Source organism: Triturus cristatus, chromosome 7 (assembly GCF_964204655.1).
Source record: "Triturus cristatus chromosome 7, aTriCri1.1, whole genome shotgun sequence".
In the NCBI taxonomy this organism is placed as follows: Eukaryota; Metazoa; Chordata; class Amphibia; order Caudata; family Salamandridae; genus Triturus; species Triturus cristatus.
Genome location: NC_140590.1, coordinates 118125131 through 118140525, shown reverse-complemented (window position 1 = coordinate 118140525; position 15395 = coordinate 118125131). Strand labels below are relative to the sequence as shown.

Sequence of the window (15395 nt, the reverse complement as noted above, 5' to 3'; positions counted from 1 at the left end):
GGAAAAAGTTGGGAAAGACGGAAGAAGAAGTCCTGTTTAGGGTCAGTAGGTGCATACACTAATCCTACAACAAGGTTAACATCCTAGAATGTCAGTCTGACAAAAACAAAGCGACCCATCAGATCTGTCCTTGTATGTTGAATTCTCACCACAAGATTCTTGTGGATACAAATGCAAGCTCCGTTCTTCAAGGAGTGTGCCAGACAACCCTGCAGGGTTAGAATGTCATATTCAGTGGAGGATATTGCTCAACTATCCAGTCTCTTTTTAATTTTCAGATTCCATTTTGGAAAGATGAGAGTCTTGTATGAGAGCAATACCAGGTTTTTTTGGTCAAACTGGGAGAGGAGTTTTAATTTTCTTAATATTAAGTGACCCATGGCAAGGTCTTCCTTCTCACGTGGGGGGGATTTCTCTGAGTGTCTCAATAGGAGTAGTGCTTGAGAAAAGAAATAAATAAGGATGCTCAAATGTCTGGCAGTGATAGGTGTGTATGGTGTCTAAGGAAAGAGAACCAATAGATTTAGCAGGTTGAGTAGAGACATCAGTCTCCTGCCTGTGTGCTCTCAGTGGGTCTCGAAGTAGTGGAATCCCTTCTCCAGAGTATACCATGAGCAGGGGTAAGCAGAGCGGACAGGGGAGGGGGCTGCACATCATTTGCCGATTAGCATTTTGTAACTCAAAAGAATGGTGACTCTTATCAGGATTGCAAAAACCATACTTTCAGCAGATTCTAGATTTTTCTCTGTCCCTTTAGCCGAGCTACCTACAAAAGAAAGGCTTATTAAAGTGCATTCTCGACATGTTTCTGCGGAATATTGAAGAATGCCTATTTGTCAGCACTGGAAAGCTTAGCCAAAAGATGGATGATAGAGGTGGGGGAAAGAGCTGCTTTGTGACAATGAGATTTTAGAAGGGAGTGATGTGAGCACTTCTCGCCAGAACATGGTAGTATTTCCCCACGATCATTCCCAGTACTCAGCAGTTCCTGGTCAAAGAGCTCGCCTCATCATGGCGTGACCTCCTCAATCCAATATTTTTATTTATTTTTATTTTATTTTTATTTTATAAAGTTTTATATAGCGCGAACCTGATCCCGAGGGTTATCAGATCGCTATACAAAAGGAAGGAAGGGAGAATACTATTCCAGTAACGATATCAAGTACGAATGCCAACCAGTATTAGTCATACAAGAGAAAAAAAAAAAGAAATCACTACAAGTGATACACAACAGAAGGGAGGGAGAATACATCTCCAGTAATGATATCAGATAAGAATACCAAACAATTCAAGTCACAATAATCACAAACAGGTAGTACACAGCAAGTAGTGAAATAAACAGGGCAATAACAGGATGCTACGGGGGGCAAGCCTTACATCCGAAGGGGCAGAGAGCAGAAACACAGGATGGTAAAAAAGGAGTCAATCAACATCTGTTGTAGGATCAGAGGTTGCGCGCAAATGCACATCGCCCAAATTAAGGTAAGAATTTGTTCATTAGGAATCTTTTGGCTTCAAGTTTGAAAGCAGTTATTGATGATATTCTGCGTAAATCAGACGGAAGAGAGTTCCAGATCTTTGGTGCAGCACCTGAAAAAGCACGACAACAAGTACTCTTTTTATTCATGATACGTGGTTTCAGGAGGAAGTTGTTAGCGCTTCTTGAAGCTCTCTCACCACATGATAATTCAAGCTTTTGTGCTAGGTACCTGGGTGTGTTGTCATGCAAGGCTTTGTGCGCTAGAACAATAATCTTTAACTGGATTCAGGCTTCGTAGGGAAACCATTTAAGAGACTTAAGGACTGGGGAGATGTGCTCATTTCGTTTGGTACCAGTAATTAATATGGCGGGTTCCAGTATTTCTTCTGCTCTAGGTATCCGCCCTCCGGTCCATTTCAGGGAGTGCACTCTGTCATGTGCGCACATCACCACGTCGTCCCATCCTCGTGACTACAGGTATTTTCATCCAGGAGGCAGCTTATCAGGCAGGTCCCCAGAAGGAAAGGACATTTGAGCTCTCAACGTCACCGCTCCTCTCTCAGAATTCAGTCTCAGGATCGGATTTCGCATAGCCCGCCCGTGAAAAGCACCCACGAGCAGAGCTCCACTAAAGAGCAGCCGTCAAGGGCATGGAATAGGTCTTCCCTCTCAGATCGTACTGTGGGTGTGGCTCAATCATATGAATATGTTGGTCCAGAACACCCAATAATCTATCTCTCGTATATATTGACTCATTATGAACATAATTATTTTATTCATTATTCTATTGACCCTGTGAACTTTTCGTCTTGATCTACAATGTTTTTGCACTATGCAGTGTAAGAATCGCACGAGGCTCATTGTTGGAACAGCAGTTAGAATGCAGGGAAAGCATGATTGTGGTTTGGAGTCAGAAGTTAGCAGCAATCTAGGCTGCATGATCCTGGCAGTCCATACCTGCCAGCATGTTCCCTCTTTTCAATTACTTAGATGATAACTCTCGAGTTTTTACTAGATGTTGACTGGGAAATATTTCTGTGCAAGCTCATCATCCTGTGACCTGACAGATCCCTCCACATCTGACTCCAAATCCTTGCAATTACAGATTGTTGCAAAGTCATCCTGTGCCCTGGGCACCCCCCCAACTTTTTGCTGACTGGTACTGGTGGTAACTGACTCTGACTGACCCTGGGCTCTGCTAACCAGTCCCAGGGCCAGTGCTATGCTAAAAGATACACATTAGAATACAGTTAAAACACCTACATACACTAGGGTACAAAATGGTATGGTGATTGGCATGACCTCCCCTATAGGCCCCTAGTATATAATAGGGCAGGGGGATTGAAACTACCTCTCAGCCCCTGGTATATAATAGGACATGGTAGTTTAGAGGCCAGCAGCCCTTTTCTGCACTTGCATGTGGGCACTGCTGAACCTGAGGTCAGTTTAAAAGTAGCCCAGTGCTGCAGGTCTCCTGGAAATTGTGCCCAACCTCGAAGTTTGTGTTTGGGGCACTTAAAATGGATAACCTACAATGTTTGGTCATATCAGGTACCCCCAGGGTCTCCCCTGGGTGTCCCAGGGGTGGGGGGTCAGGTATCTATAAGGTGGACCCTTATCAACTGAGTTTTATATGCCCTGGGTAAAGTGAAATTGCACATTTCACTCCCCACATTGTGATAAAGTGCTACCCAAAATGGACTTTGGTGGTAGGAGCACTGGGGAGGGAGGATCTGCAATATTTCTGCATAATCAGAACCCCTAAAATCTCCCCTAGGTATACCAGGGGTGGGGGTCCTGTAGATAGAGGCAGAGTACTTGTAAAATATGTTTTTATAAGCCCTGGTGCTGGAAAAGCCATTTTTCCCATTGCAAACCCTTTGCCACATAGGTTAACATGGGAGAAAGTTACTAACTAATAACTCTTGATACGAGAAGGCCAAAAGTACCATTTAAAGACTTCCCATAAAGCTAACATTATGATATTTTTGAATTTCTCCTAAAATGTGTATACAAGAAGTTATAAGACTTTCTTGTTTGTAAGTCCAAATTCAACATTCCAGTGGTCTTTCCTGATTGGTCAGAGTTAAGGGGATTAGCCAGGCATCTTTGAAGAGGTGATAAAGAGCCCCTAGAGTTGAACTGCTTTGCTGGGAGGGCAGGGTCCTGCTGCATAGGAATGCCAGAGCAGGGGGAGGAGTCGTAAACAATAGACTTCAAGGAAAAGGGAGGACCCCAGTGTCATTTACAACTTTACCCTTGTGAACTCCAGCCAGATGCTAGGATTAAGGAAGGAATGAGCCAATGCAAGGAGGTGAGACTTTGGAGATTAGCCATCCTAGGGGTGTGCTTAGCCAGCTCCTCTTTCCCTGCTGGAATATCAGCCACTATGAATTATAAAGGATTGGTGCACTCTGGAACAAAATAGTGCCACACTCTGCAGGAAGTGATCAGACCTTTGGGTGGCATCCTACAGCCCATTGGATAGGAGTGACCTCCTGCTTGACCCATAAAAGTTGGAATAAGTATCTGAGAAGGGCAGAACCCCTCAGATCTGCTGCTAGAAACTTAAGAAAGCAAGGGGCATATTATCAAGACAGGCGATAAAATTATCGCCGTTTTAGCGGCAGAAAACTGCCGCTAAAACGTCGATAATGGGCTTGTTAATATGCTCTATGGAATTCCAATTGAAGCCCATGTTAGATGTGAAGGACATCTAACATGGGATTCAATTGGAATTCCATAGAGCATATTATCAAGTCCATTATCGCCAATTTAGCGGCAGTTTTCTTCCGCTAAAGCGGCGATAATGGTAACGCCTTGCTTGATAATATGCTCCCAAGACGGGCCATGCTGGAAGTTTGATATGCATTCCCTAAGGCCTGCACTCTGAAGGCTGCACCTTCTACACCATCTGAAACTACAGCCTGTGGATTACTATGCTGTAAAAAGGACTAAAGAGTGGTCTCCCTGCAAGCTACAGGTTAACAGAGCTCACCTGGAACATCACCACCAAGAATCCTCAACCTGGAGAACTACCAGTGGATTTGCAAGGGTTTTGTCCAAGTGGATTGTGGGAATTGAAGTCTTATACTTTTCAAGGACCCTCTTGGAGATTCCAGAGCCTTGGCTTGTGTTGGGCACTTTGGGCCCGCAAGAAGATCTTCAGGAAGGAGTTCTAACAGGTACAGCCTGGATGGAGGGGGCTGCACAAGACTGGTGAGAGATCGTCCATAACAATTGCTAATTGTGAATGTATCCCTGTCAGAGGCAACGAAATGACCAAAAGGGGCATTGTTGGTTTCTAAGCACTAGAAAGTGACTAATCTTTAAATATGCATATCTCTGGTTCCCTACAGTGGATTTTTTCGTTTTTCGTGTCATTTAAAATATACAAATATTTCCTATTTATACAAATTGGTGTTGGATTTTTATTTTGTGATTTTGTGTTATGTCTTAAATATTTTCTGAATGGGTGTTTTTGAATGCTCTACATACCTGTCTTTGCAGTTAAGCCTGCCTGCTCGTAGCCAATCTACCAAGGGTTGTGCATGGGAATAATGTTCTAAGATATATTCTGAGCCCTTTACCCTGTTAGTGGCCTTATTGCCAATGGCAGATAAAAATGTTCCCCTACTAATAATCCACTTTCCAACACAGATCCACCTCAATGGAGTTGTAGGTGAAGTAGCAAAAAACAGTCCCAAGCAGGCTATACATATGGGCATCTGTTATTCATAAGAATCAGAAATAAAACAACAAAGAAAGCAATCACTCTCTGTTAGAAATTGGACTGTTGGTTGATTGGAGTGTTAGCCCTGGTCAAGCAACAACCACAAACCTAGTCAGGGTAAAGAGCAGGCAAACCCTAAATTAACCTGTGCTCACCCTCTGATAGCATTGCACTGACCAGTCAGGTTTGCTGAGTGGCAATCTGTAAAGTATTTGTGCAACACTTCAAACAGTAAAGCAGTGAAAACACACCACAACAGGTTTAGAAAAATAGAGTAAGTTTTAATAAATAAAACAAGACCAACACAACAAACATCCAATAGGAGGAACTGGAGTAATGGAATTTTAAATGTTCTGGTAAAAAATAGCACCCAAAAGCACAAAGCGGTATTGGGGATTATCTAATCCTGGTGGACCCAGATAATGTCACATGTTAAGGCCAACAGTGATGGAGCAGGGGCCGGATACAGATACCTAGTTAGGCCTGCTGATCCTGGTTTAAATTCTGGTTGTGGAGTGTTGCATGGATCTGCATAAAAGATGTGTTACCCAGCCAAGACAATGCATCGGTTTCGAGATGTGGTGAGGCTGTAGTACGAGGTCCTGTTTGTCGATGTCAAGGATCCCATTGACTTTGCGATGCAAAGGCCAGAGTTGGGAGTGCGTTGCGCTGCTGAGGCGATAAGCCGGGTCCGATGAGTGGTAAAGCTGTGATGCAGAGTCTTGGCATCGCCATCGAGGCTGCCTTGGATGAGAGAGATGAGCAGCTATGCAGGGAAAAGTGTTGCAAAATGGCAGTTCTGAAGGCGAAGAGCTGGCCCTTAAATATGGGTTGCTGAGGCAATGCGAGTCTTTTGTGATGGGCCCAATCCACACAGCAGCAATGATGCAGAGATTCTGCTCAGGATGCACTGCTCAGCTGAGGAGATGCATTGGTTCTGCTCGGGGATGCGCAGCTCAGCCGTAGCTGCAGACTAGCACCGTAGGCTCACTTCCAAGAGCTAGGACTGTGGTGGCACCACTTGGCAGGGTAGATTCCCAGATGGCAGAGTCCAGGTGAAGGGGGTTGGAAGGGACGCCAGTTATCTCCCAGAGGCTTCAGATCAGTAGGCCATCCAACAAGCATTTGGATTCACTCTGGATTTTGGGGTCAAGAAATGCATATCCAGTCCTTATCACTCAGCCAGGAGGGCAACAGGCCAGCAGGTCAGCACAGCAAAGCAGTCCTTTAGTAGCACAGCAGTTCTTCTTCTTGGAAGAGTATCCACAGGTCCATAAGGGTGGTGGTGTCTGAGGTCCTTCTTTTATACCCAGTAGTGCCTTTGTAGTGGAAGAAAATTCTAAAGGCAAGCTTTTGAAGTGCACAGATACCCTGCCAGCCGTGGCTCCAGACTAAGAGGGTAGGAAGCCCTTTGTGTGGGGCCAGGACACAGCCTATTCAGGTTCATGTGAGGCTGAGTCCAGCTCCTCCCACCCATCCTGTCAGTGATGGCACATTCATCCGCACCTAAGCTTCCATTGTGTGTGGCTGTCTAGGGGGAATACACATTCCCCATTTGTCAACAACATCTAGTTGTGACCAGAGACAGGCCGCAGGCACCGAATTGCTAAGGGCCGGATTACGAGTTCCGCTGTCCACTGGACCGCCAATCCCTTTGTGGAGGTCCAACCACTGCTACATTGTGGCGCCACCCACCGCATTATAAGTGCAGCAGTTGGACATCCACAGGACTCCTGCACCCCTCGGGGATCATGATTCCGTGGCGGTGGCTCAGCGGTCAGAGGCAATAATATGCTGGCAGTGTCGCTGCAGCACCACCGAGCATATTAAGAGTTGCCTCCCTGCCATCATTTCAATGGCGTGGATCCCACCATGGAAAGAGTAGTGGAGAGGCTATTCAGGGAGCCCTTATAGGTATTGCACCCCAGTTACTGCACAGGAAGCAACGCACAACATGGTGCATTTCTTCCCGTGCAGGAACGTGCTGCAGTGGTCCCATGGCGTTGCCTGTCAAAGGCTCTCTGTATGAGTCTTGGACAGGCATTGCTGTGGGACCACTGCAGCACTGTCCGCACGCCAAGGATTTTAATCAGGATCCGGCAGGCGATATGAGAACAACTTCGGCAGTCCTCCTGCGGAGCACTGGTATGGTGCTCCGTAGGAGGGCCGTCAAAGTCGTATTCAGGCCCTAAAGCAAGAAAATGGCAGTTTTCTAAAAGTGGAATTGTCCGATTTGTACTTTAAAATCTGACTCCACCATAAGTTAGGGTTTTAAATTAGTATTCCAAAGGTACGAACTTGACCCAGTTAAATCTTCCCGTTTGGTAATTACCCTTATGAAATGAATTAAGGTCATCCCAATGTTATCCTATTGGAGATATTGGCCTTGCAGTAGTGAGTAACAAATTTAAGAGTTTTTCACTAGATAGGCATGTAAGACTTAAAAGTAAATGCCCTGCTTTTTAAATACACTGCACCCTGCCCTCTGTCTTATATATATTAGAAAGGAAGGATTAGGCCTGGCAAAAAGTTTCTTTTATCAGGTCAATTTGGCAGCTTAAAACTGCACACACAGACTCTGGGATGGCAGGTCCGAGCCATGTATAAAGGGGCTACTTAAGTGGGTGGCACAAGGAGTCATGCAGGCCCACTAGTAGCATTTAATTTACAGGCCTGACATATGTAGTGGACTTTACTAGAGAACTATAAGTAAGCTAAAGGTTAGAGAGCATACAATTTGGCACTGGTTAGCAGTGGTAAAGTGCTCAGAGTCCTAATACCTGCAAATACGAGGCCAGAAATCTGGAGGAGGAGGGCAAAAAGTCAGGGGCAAGACCACCCTAAGTCTGACAAGTCTTACACTCTCAGTTCTCTTTCCTCCACTTTTTATCTCCTGTACCTTTTATTCCACTACTTATTCCTACCAGTTTTATTCTTTTTCTTTCCTGCTACATTTCTAGCTGTGCACTGTCCCCATTCACGCTATTCCTGTTTCATGAAGAAGAGCCTTGTTTGTGTCATGGGCGCTGTGCATGTGGCTACTCACCAAGGTTCTTGAGGTGGTTTGTAAATAAGGATATGCATTAAATAGAAATCTTTCTTTCTCCTTTCAGATATGGAATCTATAAACCTGCCACTTATGCCCATGATAGGGGGAGCAGTCGCAGGTGTCGTTGTCCTGGCTGGAGTGTGCTTGTTGGCTTGGGGGGTGATATACAAGGTCAGAAGGTAAGTTCATCTGGCAAAACGTTTTCTAAAATCCATCTTTGTATTATCCAATCATGTGACTAAATCAGTAAAACTGTATTCCTGTCCCAGTAGGCAGTTTCCACGCTAAGCCTGGGCCATTTCCTACCACTCTGTTGTTCTAAAGTGTTATATGTGCGAGCACACTCTCATGCATGTGTATTCAATACCTCATGCATCCACACATGCACCCTCAGGCTGCCCAATCCTGTGCACTTAGAAACTGCAAACATCATCACTCACCTCATTTTAATCAAGCTCTCATAAAAGTGGAAACCCTAACTTTGCATACATGTGCATATGTATCTTCATTTATGTTCATTCAAACCCCTTTGCTATTAGACATATACATGCACACCAGTGTCGATGTGCATCCCAGCTTTCATGAATGCTCCTATAAACAGTCGAGCATGTGCATTCACACCCTTTACATTTTAGTCATGCATGAGTTCACACACGCTCATACATATGCAAACAATTGCCTATTAATCTCCTTCCAAACTTATATAGTAGAGTTTACAATTAATTATGCAATACACTAGGCAAGTATAAAAGATTCCTTGTTCATATGCATTAAATCATGTGGAATAGGGTCAATATAGTCGCATTTGTGGATTTCATTTTGACATGGTTGTAAATAGAGTTTCCATACCTTACCTGTTTGGACTGAAATGGTGTGCTCGCCACTGCAAGATTTATTAATAGAGAGGACAGATAGGAGTTGAGTAAACCAAAATCAAAGAGCGCAAGGTTGCTAAACGTCCTTATTTTTGCGACAGATAGGTGGGAGTCGTGAAGCCGAGAGCTTAGGACCTTATACATCTTGCCACCGGCAGCCAGTGTAGAGACTGGAATGCAGATGAAATGTGTGACTTGATGTCAGTTGGCAGCTGATCTACGGGGTGCTTATTCACAAGAGTCCCTCGCCGCTGGAGCATCACTTTTTTTGACGCTCTGGTTGCGCAGGCCTCTCTATAAGGCTACGCAAGGCCACCGTGCATGGCATTGCATGATCTCATAGATATGGAGTAAGGCAAGGCAGCGCAAATCGATGCATTGCCTTAGTCTGCGTCAAGGAGGTGTTCCATGGGCATTGTGGTGGGTGTTCCCACTCAACACCCTTGCATTTTGACGCTGCCCCAGATGTACGAAGTCACATAAACCTGGAGCAGCGCCTAAACCTTATACCTCCCCAGAGCAGACGTTACAAGGAGAAATGTTTCATTCCTCCTCGTTTTTTCGTCTTTCCATGTGTGCTACACATAAAACAAGGAAAACTCCTCCATGGATTGTTTTTTATGCAGGAAGGTGCCCCTTCCTGTGCAAAAACGATCCTGCCAACAACGCAGAGAACCTTGTGCTTGTGTTGGCACTAGGCACCAAATTGCGTGGTGGCACAGGCAGAAAGGACAGGAATGCGCCGTATCTCGTAAATACAGTGCACTCCTGACCTTTCAAATTAGCGCAGCAAAAAGACATGCAACGCTGCCCTGCACTATGTTTTTTGTAAATGAGTCCCTGGATTCTCTGTAGCTTCTTCATCACTTGGTTGCATTCCCTGCGGTGTACACCGCTGGTGTCCCCTGGTCAGGAAACCACTATGCTGCTGCTGATGGTTTAGTAAGGGAAGATTTGATTTACGCATCTCGTCATATTAAAGGATCACTTTGTAACTTGATGTACTTAAATAGTTGGATAGGACTGTGTTGTGCCCATGAGCTCAATAGATTCCTTACTTGAAATCAGTGGGGTGCGATGCAGGCCAAACAGAGGGTAGACGAGTGTTAGGATGTCCATTTACCACAAACTATTAACTCAATGTCTGATGTATTTAGTTTTAGGCAGTTTGATCACAGTCAGTGATCCGCCTGTAGGAGCCATAGGACCATAAGAGAGGAATCTAATGCTTGAGGTTTTACCATAACTTGTGTCTCAGCAGCATGGTTGTAGAAGATGTGTTTGTAGGAGGAGTTCAGCTATTTTAGTGGTCTAAGCTATATGTTAATGAATGAGAGTGGCAGTAAATCCTTGTTGTACTACTGCAATGTTTAGATAAAAGGACAGAGTGGAATGTACAAGATGACAGAATGATAGAATTAGGGATATGATATCCAAGAAGTGCGCACCTCATCTCATACAGAAACTATTCAACTGCAATACCCCCATACCTCCGTTTTAGAAAACAATACAATGGGATGGGACCTGGAAGGATGTCAAAGAAAGATTCACAAGCAGGAGTAGGATTAATGTCCAATAAGAGGTCAGTTAGGCTCCCTGTGCTGACACATGACAGACGCGTGCTACTGAATTGAAGGCCACTGGAAGCTTGGCGTAGTCCCATTTTACTGATTCTGTGCTGCTGGCAGTGAGGGATGCTGCGTGGGTACTGGAGAGAAGATTCTTCTCTTCTGAGCAAGCTGATATGCATGTGCAGGCAGCCTGCGGTGCTGGCCGTTCTTACAAGAGAGCGTTGGGTTGGAGGCCTGAGTTTTCTGAATGTAGTTCTTATGTTAACAGTTTTGAGATCTTCTGGGATAAGGCCCCACGTTAGGGAGAGGTTGATGATAGCTCTGGCCTGGATGGCGGCTGAACTGATCATTGAAACTCTTGTGCATGTGCATTGAAACTTTCAAGCATTTGCATGATATGATGCACGTGAGTACATAACATAAGTGTGTGTGCAGTTAAACCTTCATGTTTCTCCATGCAAAGCATCATACTTTTGCGCATTTAATTTACATGAATGCATGCCCGTACAATCCCTGTGCAGTGTATTTCATCCTGTTCTATGTTCACTCCAACTCTAACTAATTTCGGTGAAACGTGCATACATGAACACAAACGCTCATGATTGTGCAGGCGAACATTCATGCATGCACACTTAGAACCTGCTTAATGTTCACACCGACATTTATCGAGATTCATTCATAATTTCATGATGCAGATACTTTTTACAAGTCCGTCTCTAAAAATTACAAATTAATCATTCATTCATTCATTTGATCTTTATTTCGACGTTATTTCAGCCATAAAAGATTTACAAGTTAAAACAGACAGTGCAACACATAATATACAATTGTCAATTCATAATATACAATAAAATCCCATAAAAACAAAAATATACAGTCACCCCTGGCTACTATTCGCAATTATGAACCATTTCTTCGACCACATAGCTATCAGAAACTTCGATAGTGCAAAGACGATATGCCCTGAGGTGTCGGTCTTAAGAATTCGCATAGCAACCGAGCATTTGTCAAAGCCCAAGTACTTACATAAAGGTACTAGCCAAGACTTCCTGGCTTTACTATAAGCAGGACAAAAAAAGAGTATGTGGAGTTCATCCTCTTGATCGGCACCGCATCCTGGGCAAGATTCATTCAAAGAGGAGGGCCATTTGCTTGTAATTAATCAAATTGTTGTGGACATTGCAAATATCAGTACTTTTTTTTTTTAATGCAGGACAAGGTGTAACAATGAAAAAGCCAGTGATGAAAAAGAACCTGTGGGTGATGTTATCCCGATCTACAGTGTAGTTAAAAAGACCCCAAAGGTATGTGGTTGTTTTAAAGGTATAATGGATGAGACACTTGAAATAAATAAAGTCATGGTCCTAACTGCAGCCTAACGAACACATGAGCATAAATGTAGTCTAATTGTATGCCAATGAAATTGATAAAATATTTATAAGGGGTAATTAGAAGGTAGTTCCTTACAAGTTTGTTGGAATAGCGTGAACTATTTACTACATGTAGTAAATACTATTACCTTAGGTTGAGGTATTTACCACATGGTATAAATACCTCTTATTCCGAGTTTTCAACAGAGAAATGAGGCATAACATGCGGTTTTTTAACACACTAAATTCTGCCTAATTTGCCATTTTTTTCAGGGTCTTTACCCAGCTAAATTTCATCAGGTTTGAGCTGCTGAAATTTATCATGGGAAAACTGTGAGGGTGTGATTCTTGGAATATGATTTAAATTTGTGTGCTCTGTGTAAATCTACATATGAGAGGCGGAACAGTAGTGTGTCGGCTTCGCTGTTGGAAACAAATCGGTTCAATCACGTCTAAAAGATGCGTCTAGTCAGAAGTCTCACCACCCTCAATAACGCGGTATACCACCGAGTTACACCTCCATTAGTAGATTTACTTTTATTAAGAGGAGGCATAGTCTGTTCAAAAATAGTGGATAGCTGTTAAATGCTGAAGAAAGCTCCACTGAGAGAATAATTGGTAGAACCAAGGGCAACAGCTGTTTACATTTCAAGATGGCCTCATCAATCCTAATTTTAGACCAGAAAGGTATTGAGTAAGATTAGTGCTGGCAGCCGAGATAGCGGGTTTATTAGCAATTGTAATATCAAATTGAATCAAGGCATGGTCAGTAAGTTTCCTTGTAACATTACATTTGGAAGTAACAAGTCTTCCATGTCAACTCATTATGTTTGGTTCCCATGTTACTCTTCCATGACTGAGCTGGAAGCGCCTCCACACAGAAAACAAAATAACACAATCTGAATCTCCACGCAGCTTACCATTGATGGTTTGGGACCAGGAGTGAGGAGCAAGAGGGGTTTTCTTCAAGCAGAAGATCTGAAGTTGGGTTTCCATTGTGACAAGGTTGTTTGTTAAAGAAGAGAGAAGACTTGTTTTGACTGGAATTGGTTCTTTGCTTGGTGTGGGAACATGAAAGCCTCAAGTGAGTAGGGTCTCATTGTTCCATATGTTCCCATAAGAAGCTGTTCTGCATCAGCCCTGGATTTGCCCCAAATATTTAGCGATGCGTACTCTGTGGGGACAAGACCACGTCTTTTCTCACATTCAGACGTAGGACTCATCTTGTGTCTTTTGTGACTAAGCCCATTAGAGTTGTGTATCTTGTGGGGGACAAAGGCTATAACTCTTCTCAGATGTAAGATACATCTTGTGTCATTTATGTACACTTCAAATGTTAGATTTGTTTTCATTGCTTAACTTCACTACAATGATAGTGCAAGATAGGTTTGATGCCTTTAATGGAATGAAGAAAGCTGCTGATGGGCGGGACAAGGAATAGCATGTCGTGAAATGCAGATACTGCAGACCTTGTCTATGCTCTTTAGGATGATGTAAGAAGTGAGGTTACCAGCCTTCTGATGATTAACACAAAAGCAGCCTCATGCAGAATTCATCTGAAAAAACAAATGAAGCAAAAGTCATAACTGCAGTCTAATGTACACATGGTCATAAATGCAGTCTAGTTGTATGCAAATGAAATTGACAAAATATTTACAAGGCGTCATACACTCTTTTATATTTACAAAAAACGTTTGAAAAAATAAAGTGTTGAGAGAGACTCCTGGATCTGGAGCTTTTTTTCTTTTCTAGTTGCACATATATATTTCCCATAATTTACTAACTCATCTTCCTGTGTATGCATTCTCTATAGGGTCCAAGGACTAAAAACAATCCATGTTCTGGTGCCAATGCAATGGACTCTAAAGAAGAAGATTTGTATACAAACTTCAGTAACGACAACCTTCATTACGCGTCAGTGCAATTCTCCCGAGTCAAGCCTGGAAGCAAGCCCATCCCACCTCCAGAAGAGACCTTGTATTCAGGGGTCAAAGTGGACAAGCCTGGAAGCAAGCCCATCCCACCTCCTGAAGAGACCTTGTATTCAGAGGTCAAAGTGGACAGGCCTGGAAGCAAGCCCATCCCACCTCCAGAAGAGACCTTGTATTCAGAGGTCAAAGTGGACAGGCCTGGAAGCAAGCCCATCCCACCTCCAGAAGAGACCTTGTATTCAGAGGTCAAAGTGCACTAGCTGATGGGTGTCCCTAATTACTCAATAAACTATAGGTTTCCCATGTTTTCAGTGAAATAAGAAGGATTTTTTGTGCACTCATCCCCGGTCCAGTATTGCTATGCTTTTCGAGCAGTGCTGGCAAGAGTCTCGCCCCAGTGATACTACAGACTGCTTATGATAGTGAGAATCAGCTGGATGATGTGGATTATGATCCGTTGACTCTCAATTGCCGGAACAATGATAGACTGTGTTGCTTAAACTGTAGTAAAGCTTGCTCATTGATGAATCTCTGTGCTGGTGGTTGGGTCTGGAGTTTCTCAATCATGTATCCAGTGGATAACAGCATCTTAGATGAAGGTGGGAGTGTGAAGGTGACTAAGAGTGAAAATCCTTCTTTTAAGTCATCAAACACCATAGACCGATAACTCTTGGGCTCTAGTCCTTAAAAGGATACTGAATTACCAGAGAATCAATTTGGAAGTAAGCTTCTTTGACCAATGGTCAGGATAGGTGGATAAAGAACGAATGAGTGGTAGCAGCCGTGGTCTCTTTTGCAATTAATGGACTGACCTTGCGGGACCTTCTTCTGTGTTTACTTGTGATTACAACATGGTCATTTCTTGCAGTCATTGAAGATTCTAAATCACTTTGCTATAAAAATACTGTGCATTTAAGCAGAGATGCCTAGTTCTGCAACTGTATATGTATAGAGTACTCAAACTACCAATGAGAGTCTTAATCATTGAAAGGAAGGACCAAGTCAGGAAGCAGGCAAGAGGTATCATTATAACTGTAAAAAACATCTGCGTCAGGGTTGCAATTTTCCTGATGATCACAGTTAGACCGTTTCAGAGTTCAAGTGCGTCAACAGAAAATACTTCCTTGCCTTTCTTTGGTTACAGAAGTGGGATTTTAAAAAACTGTTTTTTTTCATCTGTTGCAAAAATAACGACTTAGGCGTAACCCTAAAAGTTGTGATTTCTCACCCATGGCTGACAAGGAAGAACTTGGTTCAATGCACCAGTGATGAATGTGAAAGACAGGTTATTTTATCCCCGCAAAATGCTAATAAATATGTAACTGAGATACTCTCATTGATTTTTGGTCACCAACAATCCCCTGAAGAAGTCAGGGGCAACGTGAA

The 15395-nt window shown here is 43.4% G+C and overlaps 1 protein-coding gene across 3 annotated transcripts in view; it reads left to right on the top strand.

Annotated features, from left to right (window-relative positions):
• The window catches only part of LOC146808983 (sialic acid-binding Ig-like lectin 10), a 319371-nt gene extending 304353 nt beyond the window's left edge, over positions 1-15018 (top strand). For all 3 annotated transcript variants that reach the window (XM_085615781.1, XM_085615779.1, XM_085615780.1), the window contains 3 exons: positions 8327-8441; positions 11922-12012; positions 13892-15018. In XM_085615781.1, coding sequence (XP_085471907.1) covers positions 8327-8441; positions 11922-12012; positions 13892-14269 — 584 coding nt within the window. In that variant the 3' untranslated portion in view covers positions 14270-15018. The remainder of the gene's footprint in view (positions 1-8326; positions 8442-11921; positions 12013-13891) is intronic.
• The last annotated feature ends 377 nt before the right edge of the window (positions 15019-15395 follow it).